At 40.7% G+C, this 21,382-nt stretch overlaps 1 protein-coding gene and 1 long non-coding RNA gene across 2 annotated transcripts in view; both read left to right on the top strand.

Annotated features, from left to right (window-relative positions):
* The window catches only part of LOC146482428 (uncharacterized), an 89,440-nt gene that overhangs the window by 67,331 nt on the left and 727 nt on the right, over nt 1–21,382 (top strand). The gene's annotated exons all lie outside the window — the stretch shown is intronic.
* Nucleotides 3,858–21,248, top strand: LOC146482429 (transforming growth factor-beta-induced protein ig-h3-like). The gene is made up of 8 exons (XM_085107277.1): nt 3,858–4,192; nt 11,728–11,811; nt 12,591–12,670; nt 13,720–14,048; nt 14,976–15,248; nt 16,512–16,722; nt 19,096–19,412; nt 20,381–21,248. The coding sequence occupies exons 1-8, from the start codon at nt 4,017–4,019 to the stop codon at nt 20,990–20,992; spliced, it is 2,082 nt and encodes a 693-aa protein (XP_084963403.1). The 5' UTR covers nt 3,858–4,016; the 3' UTR covers nt 20,993–21,248.

The following is a 21,382-nucleotide window of genomic DNA, read 5'->3' as shown; positions in this document are numbered from 1 at the left end:
TTCCTTTTGAAAATAGAACAGTTTAAATTTCCGAGTTTCCATCGTGCGTGACATAAGGAGGACGGCCGTGACAGAGCTTTTCCGTATCTTAAAAATGACTCTTCGGGTGATTTTCAGCATTCTAAACAATTTAAGTTTGAGGAGAAATATTAATCTAAACATTCGAAAATTGACAAGGGCAAACAAACGGTTACCTCTTTTCCGGCAAAAGTGAACTCCAGATGTTTTTCCCTATTTCCGGCCGCCATGTTTGTGTCCCTCAGAGGGACACAAACATGGCGTCTCCATACTAAGCTCTATAAATTTATGTGGAACATTTTGTCAAATAACTCGAGTACGGTATGCCGCACAGACCTGACACTTGGACAGATGCCTTATTTACTTATCCTCTATACCATGTCAATTTCTTGACTTCATTCATGGAATGGTTTGGATTTTTTTTTTCAATGGCGTGACAGTGAAAACCGAGAATTTATAACCAGTTCAAGAACCCCTGGAAGTACAGCGCGTGACCGGAGCGCATCGGCACGTACACAGTTGCTGTAAACATCATGATGAAGAAGTAGCTTCTTCGAAAAAAAAAAAAAAAAAAAAAAAACGAATTCAAGACTAGAGTGGAAATATTGATACCCTATTTATTACCAAAATGGCGGCAAAATGGCTAAAATCGATACCCTATTTATGACCAAAGCGGCTGAAAAACCATACCCTTTGGCGCCGCACCTACCTATATTGCCCATGTAAGGGAGTACCCCCCCCCCCCCCGGGTTTACATGGTACACTGCAACCGCTGCCACAAACAATACATAGGAGAATTAAAGATCGAATTATGTAAAGATTGAACACCGTAGAGAACACCGTAGACCAGTTGACAAACAAACAAACATTTCCAAACCCAGCACAGTCTCAGAACGCTTCTGACATGTTACTTATTCCTCTCGAACTCATCAAATCTTATCGTGACAGTGTACACAAAGCTAGAGAGGAATACCTCATCGACAGAGGTCAAACTCTTGAACCCTTAGGTCTAATTAAAAGGAGAGATGAGACATGAACATTTTCCCCTAAGTTATGTTAATTTCTCATTGTGACGTATTTTGTTTTCGTTTTCCACGTTGTAACGTTAGCTACTTTGGTCATGCCTAGTTGACCAATTGTATTTTCAAATTTCAAATTGTAATGTTTTTGTTGATATAACTTTAGCCTCTGTTTTTCAGTTTTCTATTGTAACTGTTTTCTATTGTAACGTCTCTTACCACAGGGTCAGTCTCAAACATACCCTGAAGAAGAAAGGCCTTTAGCCTATGTTTTTCAGGTATCTATAATTGTAATAGCTACAATAAAAAAAATTGTAACGTCTCTTACCACAGGGTCAGTCTCAAACATACCCTGAAGAACAGAGGGCCCTGCCTTTCGAAATATCCGACAGCGGCATCTCGGTCAGCTCCATTGTTACGAGCCACCAATGGGAGCATCTCGGTCAGCTCCATTGCTACGAGCCACCAATGGGAGCATCTCGGTCAGCTCCATTGTTACGAGCCACCAATGGCAGCATCTCGGTCAGCTCCATTGCTACGAGCCACCAATGGCAGCATCTCGGTCAGCTCCATTGTTACGAGCCACCAATGGGAGCATCTCGGTCAGCTCCATTGTTACGAGCCACCAATGGCAGCATCTCGGTCAGCTCCATTGTTACGAGCCACCAATGGCAGCATCTCGGTCAGCTCCATTGTTACGAGCCACCAATGGCAGCATCTCGGTCAGCTCCATTGTTACGAGCCACCAATGGCAGCATCTCGGTCAGCTCCATTGTTACGAGCCACCAATGGCATAGCTGTGGGGACGGGGTAAGTGCTGTACATGAAATGACTGTACCCCACCGGGTGGAGTTAAACCCAAGCTCCGTGACCATTTTCAAAATCATCAGCTGTTGGAGAAACGACGCTATCGTGGAATCGGAAGCAGAAAATGCTCATTTCCAGCCAAGTGAGTGAGGATTTTTGACAACGAAACATTCACCGAGGTTTGCGAATGATGGGGCTTTAGCTTTGCGTGAAAAAATCGCGGCTGGGATGGATTTTCGAGGCGCAAACCGCCTCTGAGCGGACTATGCGAGCTTCTTAGTGTGCTGCCTTGACTCCGTCTTATGAGGGGAATGACAGTGCTCGAAACGGTAAAATAAGCTACAAAACACACAAGAATACACCAGAGGTGAGTCAGTTTTATTCATTTCATTGAATGAAAGTTAAATTTAGCGTTTTTTTAAGCGTCAGAATCGTCGGTATTTTATTTCCCATACAAAGTCTTATAACGCGTTCAAATTCTCAACGGCTGCCTGTAACCCAATACCGCTTTGAACTCAAAGGTCAAGATCCCACAAGTTTTAATTATTACACGCTCTCTAGTGACGCGGTCTCGGCGGTTTTATTCGTTTTATTGAATGGAAGTTAAATTTAGCGTTTTTTAAACTTCATAATCAACAGTTTTTTATTTCCCATACACAGTACTATAATGCGTTTTTAAAAATTCTCAATGGCTGCTTGCACTCAAAGGTTATCATGCCCACTAGTAATTAATTATTACACGCTTTCTAGTGACGCGAGCTTGAGCTGCCTATGATACGGTGTACTGTTTGTTGTTTCTCTGTCTCCTTTTGCTGAAACGATAACTCGCTAAAATGACCTCAAATCAGCAAAAGGAGACAGAGAAACAACAAAAATTACACCGTATAAACAAGGTATGTTATTTTTATTAAGAAATTTTCGGAATTTTTACCTCCTAAACCCGATCGTAAATATATTCCCATACAAACTCTTAAATTTGCGCCGTGACGGTTGTAACGCAAGATGATCACCTCACAGCTTGAGATTGGGCCGCCTGTGATTGAGTGATCATCTGATTGACAGTAAGGAGTTTAAGAAACGAGGACGGCAACGATAACGAGAACGCCACAAAACAATGGGCTTAATGAGCAAAAACAATCGCTTTGCACGTGCGTTTTACATTTTGGTACATTTCTTTGCCGTCCTCTGTAAAACAACAACGTGAAATGACCAAATTTTAGGTTTTATCGAGAACGGGAGCGTATGACGCAAAATCTTCTTTATTTTTCCTTACTTTGACGTCGTTCATACTAATTTAGTTCCTGGAGAGTTCGCCAGCATTTTCCAAGTTAAACAAATTTAAATGATTGCGAAAGAGTTACAAAAACGAGAAGTTATATTTTTAAATGACATTCTCGTTACCGTTGCCGTCCTCGTTTCTTAAACTTCCTAGTATTAAATCTTTGCACTGTAATTTCTGTTATGAATTTCTGCTTATTTTTCGCTACCCTTTCTCTAAAACCAGGATTTAATTGCTATCTATACCATTGAAAAGACTTAAAGGGGAAGTATCATGGGGACTTTGACCTTTTATCGTGAAAATGGTGCGACAACACCTTCACTTAGTTACAAAATAATTCAAGAATATCAAGAAAAAGAAAGCAACTGAATTCTCGAAAGGAACAACATATGACCTGCTCTGGTGTATTTTGGAAACGAAAACGGGAGAACTTGAAAACAGTTCGCCCAACTTTTTTCAAGTTGCAGTCCATTCTAACCCAGTCCATCTGTGGTCAGAGACACTCATCGATAGTCTTAGTACACTGAGTATTAATTTACATCAAATTTGAGCAATACTTTTCGGTTTTTGTTGTTAATTTAAAAACGTTTTGGAGTTTTTGATATAACACCAAATTCCCGTGATACTTCCCCTTTAAGTTTTTAAATTTTGCTGCCTGGGTAAAATTGGTCCTTATTCTGGCGCAACCTAGCCCTCCCCACAAGGTTAAGAAGGAGAGGAAGTACCACTCCCCTAGCTGAACAACATAACATATCTGTGATTTATCATTTCCGCCATTGTCTTGTTGATAGACAAACCATCAAGGCTCATCTTGCATGTTTTGATGACTGCGCGTGTCATTTCTAGCGCTCATTGAGAAAAACAGACAATCGCTTTCAGGATCAATAACTGAAATGGCGAAGGTGTTATGGTTTTGTTTGCTACTGTTCGTTTCTTCGCTGGACGTCGGCTCATCCAAGTGGTGGAGCCCTTTCAAATGGAGAGATTACTGGCAAGATTGGTGGGAAAAATCTGAGAAGGGACAGACACAGCCGCAATATAAACCAGAACTTTTGCCGAATGGAGATGGGTAAGTGAATTATAATCAGTGAGTATCTATGAGTATTCGTTACTACTTCGACAGTTACGGCAGCAATTATCGTTCGTGATAAAATAAGGATCGATCCCCGGGCAAAATATCTTGGATGTCGAATAATTGATAGGACAAACTGCATAACTATATAAGCGCAAATGTACTCAAATGTCCCACGCAAAAGAATGCTTGCTGAATACACGCAGCAAAAGAAAGACTTGTCTGGGATTAAGAATACTCTGACGAAAATCCAGATTTTTAATAAGAAAATAACGAGCTCGGAGACTTGCGTTAAAATATTCAGCGAGGCATTAAGTTTCTCGCAATGTTAGACACTCCTGAGTTATTGTCTTGTCTGGCTTCTAAGGTATCGTTTCGTTGCGTCGGCAGTGAAATTTCTCCCTCTTTGTGTCGCAATCAGTAGTAACAGCAGATCACTGTAATCGGAAGGTAATCTTGCTGTTATCTTTCAAGTTTAAATAGATAAATATATATTCCCTGAGTTCGATTTTTATCTTTGAAGAAGTATTTATGGACGTCGACATTTCAATGATCTTCGGAATTTGAGCTGTAACCGGAAAGGCTTTCGGAGAATATCAAGATTACCTTCTTCACGTATGCCCACTCCCGCGGGGAGTATGCAGTTGGTACTGTGTATATTTTGTAGGGAACTCCTGACACTCCTTGTAAGAACGTTTACACACAGGGAAGCTTACATCAGATGGGATAGTATAAAGCAGAATAATGACAGTATAGTGGAACTCCCATATAATGAACCACTGTAAAAATATGCCGCAGTCCCCGGTATATTAAACGAGTGACCGGTGACGAGTGATGTCATTCGACCAAAGTTACTGTAAATTGTGGTAGGGAGCCTAACCTGCGTTCATACTCTATCTCCCTACATCTCATCATGATCGAGGTTATGGGGAGCCACGCGAAGAAAACTGTCAAAACTAACACAGCGGCAAAACGTCTACGCATGCGCCAATTTTGGGCATTTCCGGTCGAGATCACGCTTTCTGGTTACGATTATGTTTCGATCTGTTGAAGTTTTAAAACTTTCCTGCTGTGGATCAGTAACCACGTGTGAAAGATGAAGTGGACCAATGATTAAGAAAAGGTAAACTCACCATAATTTCTTGCAATGGTTGATTCTGAAGTCGAGTGGTACTGATTACCTTTTAAAAGACGTCCAAAAATGTGATTCTACACGTGTTCGCCCGCCATTTCAGCCCAAGTTATGAATATTTTGTCGGTTGGTGAATCGTGTTTTAACACCTAGCTCTACTATTGCAATTTGTCCGTTTTTCAACACATCAGATGTTCTTGGAAAGACTGCTGTTACAAATTCTCATTTGTATATATTTTTTTATTAATTAGACCCAAGGAAGACGCAAGGTCTATCTGTTTCAAATGTTATTATAACTGATTATAAGCAACGACGCAAAGCCTTTCACTCAGTCATCTTGTCTGGTAAATGAAAGACTTCAAACTTTGAAAATTATGGTCACCAAAGCATTCAACCTGAAGCTAATGTTAAAACATGCGTGCAAGCCTATGGCTGAAAAAAGTTCTGGTTGCGAAATAAGTTGGTGAAAAGCGCCCGCTTCTGTTCGCGACGCCAAGTTTTGACCCAAGCAGGCTACTTGACGTTTCATTTAAAATTATTTGTCATTTTATTTTAATTTTTCTCTTTCTCTCTCTCAAAAAAGGGGAAAATGCCACTGAAATGCTCGAATAATGGTTGATGCTTTTACTTCACCAAAATGATCGAAAAAATGTAGCATAATTTGTGCAAAAGCCTAAATTTGCCCAAGGTAAAAAATGATAACTAAGAAAAAGATTGGATTGGTGCTGAAGCCTAAACTTCTGGCAGAATTTATCACATCTCTGGATGCCCCATGTTGCTGAATAAGTAACCCTTCTTCGTCATGCGTTAAATGTGTCTTCTGTGACCTGAAATAAAAATAATAAATATTATTTGTAGCCCCCTTTTTACGTACACTGTAAGTAAAAATGTAAGAAAATAATTAAATTTTTCTTGTTTATTTCATTTCAGGGGTTTCATATGATAGTAGTATATTCTGTATGTGGAAACCTCATGGTGAAAGAAGAATCAAATGTGTAATCTTATTATAGGTAGATTCTAGATTGTCTGCTATTATGGTTGATAAACATGATTATTCCAACTTGGGAGTGTTCCTCATATGCAAGGCAAGGGGAATAAATATACCTGAGACAAGTCAAGTCAGCTTAAAAGAAACTTAATATAACATGGGATTTATTGTGTAATCAAGATTACCAGAAATATGCTATGATATGCAATAAAACAACTGTTCTCTTTTCTTGTAATACACGATGCTCGTCACTCATTCTTGGATCATCACGCAAAATAATATTTTGATTATGATCCAAGAATCCAATTATAGTGTAGAATAAGATTAAAAGGACCAGGTGCATTTTTCTCTGCAAACTTTTCCATCTCTGAGGGTGTGTACAGTGCAAGTGCAATGTTGCCTTCATGGTGTTGGTGCAATGCTCTCTGGAATCTCTCTACCAGGTAATCAAATGAATTTTTGGAAAAAAAAATAATGAAAAAGGGATGCAGAACTTTATATCTTTATAAATAGAGACTAATGGTCACCACATACTCCATCAAGATGTTTAAATAAACTCTCACAACTAGTACCATAAGAAATATGTGGAGGATAATTATATTATCCACATATTTAAATTGTGATCAGAATATGCATATTCATACTGGGGCTTAATTTCATTCCCTCTGGGGTTGAGGGTGCCTTTGTATAAGTTACATTTATTCTCCTCTAGCAGATGAAAAAAATATATAACAAAATTGATATTGCTTTATAGTGAAATACACATGTTGATCATCAGAGTAATCCTTCAGACGGATGTTTGGTAGAATTACTGTTACTGAAATATTTCTATTATGTTATTGAGATTCTTTTTTTTTTTTTGCTCAAGTAGTTGTGTAGTAAAACTGACCTGATGAGTCTTTGAAAACTGTTTCAATGCTGTTCTATACATGTCTTTCTACTAGGACATCTCCATGACAATTGACTTTCACAACTCCAAAAGAAGTTTGTAATGTCCTCCAGGTGTCCTGATTTGGAAGCACTCTTCTACAATCTTATTATTATTATTATTATTATTATTATTATTATTATTATTATTATTATTATTATTACTATTACTATTACTATTATTATTATTATTATTATTATTATTGTTATTATTATTATTGTTATTGTTATTGTTATTATTATTATTATTTCTTTTGCTAAATATATACAATAGTTGGGGAAAAATGCCTTTACTATATTAAGGGGTTACTATTTGGGGTTGCAAACTTAGCAACGTTAATAATCATGAAGTTATCTTTGTATGTGAAAGTAAAAAGCAAACTTAAAAATTATGGAACAAATAATATAAAGAGCAAGGCAGGGTATGTTTGATGAAGAAAGGCCGTGCCGTTTGAAATATTGGAAAGGAAAAATATATTTCTCTGACTGTGAAATTAGCCTTGCTCTTTGCGTTATTTGTAATACAATTTATTGCTCCTTAACTACAGCATCCGGTACCTTTATTTTATCACGGTGGTCCTTGCAAGCACATCTACTGCTGTTCACTGAAAAATTATGCACAACCCAGGACCGAAATTGGGCCTTTTTCGGCTTATATTCTGCATGCGTGGTAAACTTTTCTTCTTGGTCGCGGTCGACATTCTCAGCACATTTGTTGCAGCACCTTGTTCCCGGACGATAAGGAACATTACCTGCCTTTCCAACAGCGTCCAGCACGGCATAAAGTCGAGGAGGTATCCCGTTTTTGTGGAGAGCTCGAGAGAAGTTTTCCTGAGTAACCGAACACCGGTTGTTTCCCTCCTAATTTCGTCCCAGTGAACCCGGCAAACTATCGAACCAACTGGAAGTTCAGCGGCTCTGGCTAACTGAGGTGTCAAGAAGTAATGACGGCCTCCGTATTTTCGTTTACCTTAACTTTTACCACACTTCTCGTCTTGCGAGGAACAACAGGACAACAACCACCACGGACAACAAAACTTTTCTTCACAAGCGCGAGCAGGTCGCATCTTTCGCACTTGGTGCAAGCACCAAACCCCTTGGTGCAAAGGTTTGAAAACAGCAAAATAAATTTACTCACCAGGAAAACAATTTTTTTGCTTAAGTTTGTTTCGTAACTCTTGAGTTTTGTTTTTAAACTTCGCGCGACGGGAGTTTTTTTGTTTATGCAATAACCGGAAATACAACACCGACCGGAAGTTCAGTGGTTGGCACATGCGCATTGCGTTTTGGCGCTGTGTCGTCAAAACTGCGATTCGAGTGAATGATAAAGGCGGGAAGACTGGGGAGAGAAGGCCCCTTTCCCCAGTCTCTTCTCATTTTTGTCACGCTCCTCGCCTTTGTTATTTGAACAGGTTACATACAAGACGACGGAACTGAACACCGGTAGCACAAAGAGGATCAAAATCCATGAAATCAAATTTTTTAAAAAAATCTTCCTTGATATCATCATGTCACTGATCTGAAGTTTGCTTGCAAAATAGATCAACAAAGATCAAGGCCCAAGGGTCATAAGGTTCTGTCAGCATCCTCTTATTTGCTGCAAGATGGATTACTATAATAACATCCGTACCTCTTTATCGGGCTTTGTTAACTTCTCAAAAACTATCAAATTATAAACCAAACTCCGTTTTGGCGAAGATTTTGATCGATTTCCCATAAATCCATGCATTATAGCGGAGTAAGGTGTAGTCTCCCTCGCAGTCGTCCTGTGTCTCGTCAAGCAACGCTCGTGGGGAGGAGCGTTGCGTGACGAGACACAGAACGGCTGCGAGAGAGACTAAGTAAGGTGTTTCTCAGTCCCTTGACACTGTCATATCGATGCCTGGAGCGCAAGCACTACTGTAACTCAGAAGTTTTGGTGGAGGGTGTGTGACTCGGTTATCCAAACCCTGACCCTATTTCAGTTCAAAATATGTCAACAGTACTTTTTGAAAATAGTTTTTATATCTTTTCGATTCTGTTTTATTACATTGTACATTGTATCATTTTTTAGATTAGTTCATGGTCTTTGAAAAGCCTCTCGGGGAAAGTCAATAAAGTATGTTAATGTTGTTAATGTTAATTTCCCGGTACCCTTTTTGATCTGGCCTCTAAAATTCATACTCATTTTATAATAATAATAATAATAATAATAATAATAATAATAATAATAATAATAATAATAATAATAATAATAATAATAATAATAATAATAATAACATTTCTAATGCGCAAATTTCATGAAATGTTCAAATGCGCATGACAAGATTGAAAACGGAATAAAAAGGCTAAAAAGCTAAAAATATAATCAACAATTAACTTACAATGATTAAATAATAATAATAATAATAATAATAAAAACAACTATGATAAAAATGCGTGACGGAATAGGTGAGTTTTTAGCTTGGCTTTAAAAGTACTAACTGTGGTGGCGCTTCTTATGTCAAATGGTAGCGCATTCCAAAGTTTCTAAATATCTGAGTCACCCACACGTATACTCATATTGTCTAGCTTATCCAGCTGTTGTGATGTACCAATGATGAGGAATTCAGTCTTCTCGTCATTTAATTAATTTAAGATCGTTATTCAACATCCAAGACCGGATGTCTCTGATGCAGTCTTCCATATTCTTTACCACAGCAAGTTGTTCAGCTCTGTCATTCGGACTAAAGGAGATGTAAACTTGTGAGTCATCAAGCATAACAGTGAATCATGGGCAGATGATATTTAATGATCTCAAAAAGCTTACTCGTGTACAACGTGAACAATAGCAGACCCAGGCAGAAACCTTGAGGCACGCCGCATTCTAATTTAAAAGGTTCAGATAGTGACTTGTTAATCATTATCCGTTGAGTTCTTCCAGACAAATAGGACGCAAACCACGAAAGAGCTTTTCCCTGTGTACCAAATGAGTGCTCAAGTCGACGTAGAATGATGTCATGATTAACTGTATCAAAGGCAGCACTCAAGTCGAGCAGAATTAGCAAAGTAACACGTTGGTTGTTCATGTTAAGGAGAATGTCATTCATAACTCTAAGCAGTGCAGTTTCTGTGCTGTGGTTCTGTTGATAGGCTGATTGGAACACTGGGAACAGATTGTTACAATTTAAATAATGTTGTAGTTGCTTGGCAACAACAGTCTCAACTAGCTTTGAGACAAATGCCAAATTACTCACTGGTCTGAAGTTCTTGAAGACAGGGGGTAAACCATCCATTTTCAGCAGCGGCCGAACTAGAGCACACTTCCAGGTACGTGGAAAATAACCAGAATCAAGCGAAAGATTAATCATTTTCGTGATCGGAGGCAGTAGCACATCGACGCACTCAGTAAGAAGCTTGGTTGGAATAGGATCAATAGGACAAGACTTCTTAGACGAAGCTGTGATTAGATCAAACACCTCTGATTCGGACAACAGATTAAATTCTGAAAAAACAGGAAGCAGTCACAGTACTAGTGGCGTTGATAGTAACAGGAAGGCAGGTCTGGTTTGTTATAACAGACCTGATATCGGCAATTTTCTGGTCGAAGAATTTCCGAAATCATTAGCCAACTGATAATCATTAGTAGATAGTGGAAGGCTAGAACATTTCGATAAATTTAGCAGGGACTTGCTTGCTCTAAATAACCTCCTCTGGTCCGAGCTGTTCTTAATTATGAAGTTTGTATAGAAGTCACTACGAGCCTTGTTACTCAAAATTGTCACTGGATTTCTCATAGTACGGTAAGACAGTAAATCCATGTGTGCTTTAGAAGCTCTCCATTTCCTTTCAGCTTTCCTCCTTTGTCGTTTAGCCAATATAATTTCGTCATTCATCCATGGAACACATGGTCGAAGCCATTATCGTAGCAACCGTTCCAACCTTGTTCAGATCAATTGTTTATCTGATCTCCATCTGAGAACATCGGCCACTCATCTGACTATGTGCACGCTAAATGTTCGCTCTATTGCGAACAAATCTGCTCTGTTTGTTGATTATATCAACGAATGCAAAGCTCACATGGATTTTTTTTCCGACCTGGTCTTTAGAATCCATATCCTTTACTTCAATCCATACCCATTTTCATACTTTCAAAACAAAACCATTAAAATATAAACCCATTTTTAGACGAAAACTGCTCCAAGGACCCATACTCTTTAGTGCCTCATATGCCTATATAGCTTGTATAGGGGAGTACCCCTTAAACCCCAGGGGTTCCGCTGTAGCTAGAAGGAGCGGGGGTAATATAGGGCGAGATGAAAAAGAGGAAACTGCGACCACACTCTCCCCAATTCTTCCATTTTCTGTTGCCTGTTTATGCGTTCGCTTGTGTCTAACTAGACTTGAGAGCAGTTCCACATCAAGAGACCGTCTAAGGAGCCATCATACCTTTAAGCCGGACCAGGAGCCCTTCCTGGCCGGAATATCATATGTAATATTTTCTTGTCTTTTTTTTCTTCCTCACAGGCCGAATGTTTGTGAGCATCGCATTCCCGTCGGAATTTTCCGAAAATGCAGGAAAGTACCTGGAAAACGAAGATTGCAATGCAGGTCAGTGGCCACAGCAACCAGGCATGCGCACCCTGGTTATACTATCCCTCGATAGAAGATAGAACCGCGATTCTTTTTGCCAGCGGCATGGATCAAAAGAAACTCAGCTCCAGACGCCCAGACGCGAATGCTAACGAAATGAATTCTGATAGTTGTAGACAAATGACGCATCCTGAAAGTGGCCTATCGTCCCTACCCTATTAAGAAAAACTATAAATATGCAAAACTGTGATCCCTTCAAGCTCCCCCCCCCCCCTCCTCTCTTTTCCATTGGGGATTCTCCAGAGTGAAATTCCGAACCGAGCAATTTTATTTAACGCCCACTTCAAGACGGCGGGTACTATAAATCACCCTAAGCTATTTTTTTTCTACTTTCAAGTTAGAACAACAGAAGACCCCACTGCCAGAGTTTGCAATTTTGGGGGTACATATCCTAACAGCAAATACAGTATAACGGCTAACCGCAAGCTACCTTAGCTAAATTAGGCTGACCGGAGTGTTACTTTGTTAGTTACCAGACCGTCACGGAAAGTATCCACCATCTTGAAGGGGGCGTAAAATGAAAAATTTCCGAGCCGGCCCATATGGTAATAAAAGAAAACGTAACTACTTATTTTCCCTCCTCTGAATAAAGCCGTGTCAAATGAAAACAGGTAGAAGCTCGTCTGAGAGCTTAGGTTACTAAAAGTTAAGTATACAACATTAGTAAAAAAAATACTAGTTAACGATCCTTGATGGTGGATGACGTTTCGTTTTTCTTTTCTCTCTTTATTGCGCAGGTCTGAGCGGCGTTATATGACAAAGTTTTGCTGTTGTCCCGGACACACTCAAGTGGCAGGAAGTCCCGGATGTCCAAAAGGTGTGCGTTTACACTTGAATTTGATCCCGTGTTTAATGCGCTTAGATCGTTGACAATACGTAGACAACTAAATGAAGAAGTATAATCCAACAATGCATTTCACTCGGCAAAGTGGCCAAGCTCTATATATCCTTCCCACTCCATTACAGCTAGGACGCAGGCAAGGAACACGCGTTTGTAGATTTGAATACACTCATTTGTGATAGGTGCAAAATGTCAGTGGAACCTTGCACATGCCACACCAAACAAAACAATTTTGAGTCCAACTTAAGTAGGGTGTCTCTCTTTTCTACTTGGCATACGTTCCACACATCTAGGGATTGTCCGAGAACCTCTAATTTCTTAAGGAAGATGCCTTCTTATTCTAAGGTGTTTTGCGCGGGTTTATGACCACGCGGGAAATTAAGAAGTTCTTACAAGGGCTATTGAAATCCGAAAAGGAAATTCGGGGTAACTACGTATTTTTAGGGCTAATTAAGCCTCAATTTGGGAAAAAAATGCTATACATTGTTATGTATTTCGAAGCTTTTAAGAATTCTTGTTGTTTAATTATCTCTGAAAATGTGTGGCTATCCCTAACTTTCTTTTTGGACTTTTTGGACAACAGCCCTTGCTAAAATCTGCTTTTTCCCCATAGCCATAAATGGAACAAAATACTTCTGAATGAGTAGGGGCCGTCTTTAAGTCGATTTGCATTGGGTGACCAAACCCTGGATTAGGTACTCTTCGGATGTTTTGGTTGGGGTGCACCGCTCGCTTCTCAAGACTCAGGCGTAAACTAGGAGGGGGAGGGAAAGGGAAAGGGAGAAAAAATGAGAGAAAAATGGATGGGATTGCAGGTGCACGCAAGAAATGGCCCATTGACGTCATCTTCAAACATGTGTCTACTTCGTATTAGTCTCCCTCGCAGCCGTTTTTAGTGTCGTCACGCAACGCTCCTCCCCAGCGTTGCGTGACGACTCTAAAAACGGCTGCGAGGGAGACTAACTTCGTATTCGTTTGGCCAGATTGAACGTAACTCCCTTCTAATGGTCGCGTTTCCTTTTCAGAGCTGTACACTTCTGATAAGAGTCTAATCGAAGTAGCGGAGTCTCTTCGGTTGCGTGAATTTGTCAGATTGATGAAGTCCTCTGGTCTGTCCTCCGAACTGAACTCTAATGCGCGTTATACTGTCTTTGCGCCCTCTGACCAAGCTTTCTCTGCTCTACCTCCGGGAACTCTAGAACAGCTTGCAGGCGACAAGGAGCTTCTTCGCGACACGCTAATGTTGCACATAGCGGAAGGGAAGATAGTAGCTGAGGCCATGAAAGATAACCGTAAGATAACTTCACTTGACGGTTCAGGAGAACTGTGGGTTAACGTAGTGGATGAAGGAGAGGTATTGTCCCCTATTTCCACTTAATTTGAATAAGCGAGAAAACATATTTGAATCGATGGAAACCTCGATGCTTCAATTTTGTTAAAAATGACCCTACTAGTGCACAGAAAGTAGTATCAATCATTTTTGTTTGTAGATGGCTAGGATGAAAATGGATTGCAACCAGAAAACGTTGGCCAATTTTTTCAAGTTCCTCCTGTGAGTTTTGGAGGAAACGCTAAAACCTGATTGTAGTTTTGTCTTCTCTAAGAGCGATTCCTCGTTAAAGAAGGGGTTCTTTGTCAAATATTTGAGCAGTTTTGGTCAACAAACAGCAAAATCTTCGTGACAGTGCTCTTTTAATTGTTAAAAATCTTGTCCTGATGCGCCAAAGGAAGTTTGTCTACAGTTGCGCATACAACTGTAGGTACGAGATGATAGATAGTCAACACGGCGCTACACGCCTCGTTGGCTATCTGTCTTCTCATATCCAACGCGCGCTCGTGGAATAATTGTTGATTACACCGTGCCCCACCAATCTGTTTATTGTACAAGTCAGGGAGAAAAGAAATTGTCACTACAGTTAGCAAGATTTGGCGATATCTCGTGGTTGTTTCTAGTAAAACAAATGCTCTGCTCAAACTTGTTAGATGCGAGATGATTAAAGCGCGTGGAGTTGTTAATCTACCATCTGATATCGAAGGCATTCGTGGTATAGTTACTGTATTAATAATCCATCACATTGGGACGGATTTAGCCCTAATTTTTTTTAAAGGGAAGGGGTCAAAATGGCAGTGTTTCTGCTCAGGTTACAACAAAAACGAGTGCCAAAAATTAATATCGCTTGTAGCGCATCCCCGTTGCTTTCAGGATCGCATGGATTAAAACTGGGAAAGGAAGTAATTAATCAACTTTGCCAATTAACATTTTTCTTCTTTTCAAACTAAGACAATTGTCGTCCAAGGAGGAGAGATTATTCTTGCAAACCAAGGTGCAAGCAACGGAATTATTCACGTCATTGACAGAGTTCTGGAGCCGACCGCCAGCGACTTTCAAGCCATTTTGAGAAGCGACCCAAATTTCAGCATTTTTTCTCAGATGATAGACAACTCTGCTATGAACTTCACCAACATAACACTGTTTGCACCGACCGATCAAGCTTTTCAAATGATGGACCGCGAGAGGTTGGAGAGACTTATTACTAATGAAGATTGTGTTGAGGTAACTGAAAAGCTGGGCAAACATAGAGAAATCAATGCAAGTTCGAAAACGCCAACTTGCGTATAGAGCTGTTTAAGATTAGCAAGCGAACTTTTATCTGGGACGCATGTTTCAGATGCGCCTTTAGAAATGACCTATCCGAACATACCCACGCCCCCCCCCCCCCCCTCCCCCAAAAAAGTCACAATTTTGCAAAATGGTGTCAAACTTGCGCCAACTTGCAGTTGAAAATTGCTAAATTCGAACTCTTTTTAAAATGACTGCAAATCATAATCGGCCGTACACGCTTAACTGAGTTGACTTTTAGTACTCAGGCCTGTTGTTACAAATCCGTATGGCCACCCGACCCAATTCTGTGTGCTCGAGTTGGTGCTCGATCCAGTCCCTTTTGGGCTTGTTTTGCAGTCAAGTGACGTGATCACACGTAGAATAATTGAATACGTTCTGGATGCACTAACCGCTATTACATTAGGGGCTATTAGAGTGCGGTTTTTAATTGAGTGTCGTAAAAGCAAAACCAAAGTAATTAGTCTGGCCAATCTCAGCAATCGGAAACAGCATAACGAACCAATCAGAATTCGGAGCAAACACATATATAACCGGTGCCAAGCGCGGGAAAACGCCTGCTACCAAGAGATGATTGGTTTCGGTTTGGCTTCCCTTGGTTGAGAAAATGGCGCAAACTATACCAACAAAGCACAGAGCCTAGCGAGCCTTCGACACTCGACTGAAAACTGCTGTACTAGGAAGCGAGAATTGGACATATAAATGTTAAAAAAACAGGAGCCCAACTCCTGTAAAAAATTGTTGCTCTCGTCTTTTCGAACGCTCTAACACGGGCTTCGAGCTGATCTTAGTTAAGGCGCGAATACCTCATGCCAGTAATAGCTGAGTGCCATGAAATAAAGTAAGCCTATCATCCCGAGAAATCATGATAAACGGAAAGAACACAAAAAACAAATCAACTTGAAGGAAGTACAAGTAAATGGCATCATGCTCGAGAAAATTCGTATGCACAAGTCACGATTGAATCTGGTTGTACTCCTAATTTAATTGGCGCAAATTTTTTAAAAAGTAAACGCAACATTACTTTTTTAGTTGAAAACCGTTCAGTATGAGCAGTTTGCGTCTTATGTAAGCCGGGCACGTGTTAAGGGGTTAAGCCTTATCCATTTAGTTCCTGCATTTAGCTGTTGTAATGTACAGGTCATTTCTTTCCTTTATTAAAGTGACGCTATATAGCTATTGTATCTTGATTTGCAGAGATTTGTGAAGTACCACATGCTTCCTAAACCACTTTACTCAGCTGCAATGGACAATGGTCGGTTCACCACAGTGGAGGGACATTTCATTGATATCAAAGTGAAGGGAAATGGAGAGGTCACGGTTAACAACGCCAGAGTTACCGATACTGACGTCACCGGAAGTAATGGCATCGTTCACACCATCAACAAAGTTCTTATGCCTGTTTCAGGTAAAACAATAGGTCAATAACCACATAGAGATGGAAAAATAAATAATAATACGGTCAATCCGCTGGCATTACTGCGCATTTAGCTGTCTTTTATTTTTAGTCGCTTCGTTTCAGTTGCCTAGTTCAATCCTAGCCCCTTCTGCTTTCTGTCACGCTTGCCATGAGTTGCGTGACGGTGCCCACCCCCACCCCCTCCTCCCCGGGCATTAGCCAAGTTTTATTGAACATTGTCATGTCCCTCCGGGGATCAGGAATTACTCTACCTCCGGGTATTTGACGGCTTCGTGATTTTTGCCTCACAATACTGTCGCTTCGTTTTAATGATACGTTCACCAGCAAAGACAATAAATTCTTTATTAAAGTGCCTATGAACCGAAAATTGTTTTTATTTAGTTTTAAAGGTTACCTTAAAAAATGCAGGTTTCCAAAGTTTGAGAACTCTAGGCTTAAAAATGATGATTTTACAAGCCTTCAAAGTCGTGCTATTTTACCCTAATAAATGGTCAGGGGAATGGGCCGAGATTTTTCCAAATTCACCAAACCGTGACGTCACTTTGTTGCCACGGGTTTGTTTGCGTTGTCAAAGTGCCTTGTTGGCAAGTGAGCGAGCTTGGAAGGAAACATGTCTAGCGATTCAGAAATGACCGAATTTTCAGATATGTCCGGTAACCCCGAGGACGAAGATATCGAAGAGGGAAACGATGAAGGTTACGATGTAATTTATAGCGAAATTACGCCATATCAAGACGAACCTCTGGCCCAAGTTGACGGCTGGCGACGGGAACACGGGAGAGGATATCGAAGTCGACGAAGAACTAGACGAAGATAGCCTTACACCAACAGTGCTGGAAGCGCGATATGAGAAAAGAGTTCCTGTAAACAGTTGGTCAGTATAGGTATTTTTATATTCTTAACCTGTGCGCAGCAATGTCCGAACGGATTTACTTTGAGCTTGCGACTCGTTGATCTTACATCCTGAATCTGGCTGTCTGATCTTTCGATCGTCAAAAGATCTATCAAAATATGAGATCTTTTTTGTCATTTTGAATGGCCTGACGTTTTGGCTGTAAGCTCATTTCTGTTTTAACGTTGACTTCATATTTTCAGGTGCCAATGTACAGAATGCTAGGTCGAGAACTTAGTAGGTTCGCTAGAGTACCGTTGCTGCAGGGAAATTGCCAATGCGTTTACTTCGCTCGCTAAGTTCTTCTTGACCTGGTGGAGTAGTAGTATCCCTCGTTGGGATCGCTTCCTTTTTCAGGCAATACTTTACTTTCATCCCCGCGGCCTCCGTGCTGCTTAGAACGGATAAACTGCGTTCATAACACGAATCCTCGAAATGAGCCGAACAGAGTGAAGTGTATTTTGACGTCGGGTTCTTGAAATCATACCTATGTCTACGGACAAACTGCACCCATTTGGCCCTCACAGCCGGATCAGCAGGAAATTGGTACATTCGTATACCCGCGGGGTAAACGATCTGTTTTGGCAGCTTTGCTGGTTTGGCGTACCAGCAACGCAATACCGCCCTCGCTGCCTCTTTTCCTCCATATTGCGGGAACGAATGTGGCAACAAAGTGACGTCAGAGGTTGATATCACGTGGTATTTTGGCCGCGCGATTCAAATACCATTTTTGAGAGTAAAATAGCACGACTTTAAAGGCTTGTAAAATCGTCATGTTTAAGTCTACAGTTCTCAAACTTTGGAAACCTGTATTTTTAATGGTAAACTTTAAAACTAAATGAAAACAATTTTCGGTTCATAGGCACTTTAAGGTGATTCCACTTAATTGCGTTGCGCATCCTTCCTGCGCATAATTTTTCGCGTCATTTAGCGCGCGCACGCACAACATTACGGGATTTCCTTGAGGTTAAGCTCGGCAGGAAAATAAAAGGTCCTTTTCTTCTAAACGAGCACGGTGACCCCCATTTTTTAATGCATCAATTTAAATGTCATACGGTTGACCACTATATATCTCGATTTAAAGAAAAGTTTAAAACTCTACTTTGAGATATTTTTGAATTTCTATCGCCACAAATGTGAAAATAGTGCACAAGTAAACGGTTTTAATCTGCCATCTCAAGAAGACAGTATTATCTGAGGATCTTGTGAACCGGTCCTTCATTGTAGCAAAAGGCGAAAAAAAAAAGGCCAGCGAGAAAGTTTTCCCTTTCTGCCGTATTCTCAACCGGAATTTCTGATCAAAGGCCCGAACAGTTTCCATTACAGTATATACGTATTAGTATATAGGCCTCTTCAGTATTATTTCCTCTCTTTTCATTTTTCTGCTCAAATGCCCACGATTATATTTGTATCTGGACCCTGTGCTGGGTCAATAACAACTATATGTACCTTGCGTTTTATTTCCTCAGCAATGAATCTGCTGGAAGCGGCCAAAGTGTTGAACCTGACAACGCTCGTTAAGTACCTCGATACCAGCGGCCTTTCCGGTACCCTGGGGGGAGAGGAGGGGCCTTTTACGCTCTTTGCTCCATCAAACAAAGCTTTTGAGGATTTACCCGAATCAGTCAAGCGTTCATTGCGGGACGATCCTGCCAAACTCAAGGACGTCCTCTCTTATCACGTGATCCCAGAGCGCAAGTGGACGTACGAGTTTGGGAAGGATAATCTGGTGAATTCTACAAACGAGCCGAACAAACTGCGTCTGAACTCATTCAGATTCGGAAAGGTAAGGTTACGTCGAAACTGACCTTTGGTATAACCTCCGATCACGCTCTGTTTTCGTTTTGCTGACCTTTCGCACAGGAAACGCGAAACTCCAATGTTAGCTAATTTTAGTGAGCGACCTAATCTTGTACCCAGATCTCACTCTGCAGCTTTGGAAATGTGAAAATGTGGGTGATCTGGGCACGAGATTACAAGCGATCAAATAAGAGAAAATAAGACCACTGCCAAAATTAGACCTGATCGCTGGCACTTTTAATATTGCAACATACGATGGCGTCATGTGTTCTAACGTTTGTTTACTCAGAGCGAGGCTAGGCTACACGATAACCACGTTTCTCTTTCCCCCGTTCCCTGGGGCGAGAGAAGAAGACATCCTGGAAACGAGGTTAATATACGACAAAAACTTTTTCGAAACACTGTTTCTTGAATGAGTTCTTTGAGGTGTAAGAAAGGGATACTTTTTGTCCTGTTATGCATGTTAAAGGGATACAATTTGGGCAAAAGATTGTATCTGAAGTAAGGCTTGAATTTCTGGGGGGGAGGGGAGCCACCGGGGCTGTAATTTGTACTGTTCGGATTTCGTGAACAATGTAATAATACAGACCTTTAGATTCTAGTGACTACGAGTTTGGTCAATAGACAAAAAGCAGTAAAGAGCATGCGCAAGTGAGCTAGTGTCATTTTGGCGGGAAAACGAGGTAGCCGTCCTCACTTTACTACGTAGATTTTGTAAGAACGGCGTAGTGGCGAAAACAAGTCCTCGTCGTTTTTTTTTTTTTTTTTTTTTTTTTTTGAGTCACAAAAGGACTTAGCTGATTTAAAACAACTGCGTCAAGTTCGTCCCCACACAGAGTATAATGACGCTTCCTGGATATCTCTCTTCTTAATACTTCCCCAAAAACTTGAAGTTATATCTCGTATTCTTAGTCGTTCTCGTACTAGAATCTTAAGGTCTCTTCTATCTTGTAGGTACACGCTGTGAACGGTGCGTGCATCACTAAAGCCAACATTCAAGCCTGCAATGGAGTCATTCATGTCATTCAAAAAGTCCTTCTGCCGCCAACAAAAACAGTTTACGATCTCATCAACACTGATTCTCGCTTCGTAACCCTGATGGAGGCCATTAACGTCACCAAGCTAGGTCCAATCCTGCGCAACCCCACCGTCTCACTAACTCTGTTCGCGCCCACGGACTGGGCTTTTGCTAAACTAGAAGTCAACACTCCTGGGACCATGGAAACTCTGCTCGCCAACCCTGGCGAGTTGACAGAAGTTCTTGAGCATCACGTGGTCAACGGCACGCTTTACGCGTGCGGGATTCATTGCATGTACAGCTATTGGTCGTGGTTCAGCAACCATTTCTCTGTGTATTCCTTGGGCCGCGGAGTCCTGAGAATGAGGTACGATTGGAGAGGGCCGGTGTATGTAAATGGCAAACGCATCGTTGATCGCGATCTGCCAGCAACCAATGGAGTTGTCCACGTGATTGATGACGTGTTGGAGCTCTATCCACAGGGGCGCCGACTGTTTCGAGTGAGTTTTCACACCGCAAGTCGCGTTAAAACGGGTCGCTTGCACTGACTGTGACACTGGTGAAATTTGTCTTCACTAAAAAAAACACCTTTATAAAACGGCCACTATAAGCGCAAAGCTAACTGACCCGTTAATAAAGATTGACAGTTCTTTTAAAGAAAATTTAGCCCAAAACACCTATGTACTAGAGAAGGCGCAATTATTCAATTTTTCGAGTCAGAAGAATCAAGTGTAGTCAAGTAATTTTTGAGTTTTCACTAGCTGTGGCTTTACTTGCTTATTAAACTGAAGGCTGATATAGCTTGGTTTTTTTTTTAAATATTTAATCTAATTTAATTAATTATTTTTTGCAATACTACACACATTACAAGATACAATACAAAATACAGGTTTTCGAGCCGAAGGTAAAAAAACAAATGGCTTGGAAACCTAAACGAG

The sequence above is a fragment of the Pavona decussata genome, unplaced genomic scaffold (assembly GCF_977016875.1).
Source record: "Pavona decussata unplaced genomic scaffold, jaPavDecu1.1 SCAFFOLD_46, whole genome shotgun sequence".
Taxonomy (NCBI): domain Eukaryota; kingdom Metazoa; phylum Cnidaria; class Anthozoa; order Scleractinia; family Agariciidae; genus Pavona; species Pavona decussata.
Note: the sequence above shows the minus strand (reverse complement) of the source record. Positions and strands in the feature narration are given on the sequence as shown.

What these genes read in the sequence shown, in the direction of transcription:
- LOC146482429 (XM_085107277.1), top strand. Translation starts at nt 4,017, where the DNA reads ATGGCGAAGGTGTTATGGTTTTGTTTGCTACTGTTCGTTTCTTCGCTG. An exon ending in AAGTCCCGGATGTCCAAAAG is followed by an intron (nt 12,671 to 13,719) that starts GTGTGCGTTTAC and finishes TTTCCTTTTCAG; the next exon opens with AGCTGTACACTTCTGATAAG. An exon ending in AGTTCTTATGCCTGTTTCAG is followed by an intron (nt 16,723 to 19,095) that starts GTAAAACAATAG and finishes TTATTTCCTCAG; the next exon opens with CAATGAATCTGCTGGAAGCG.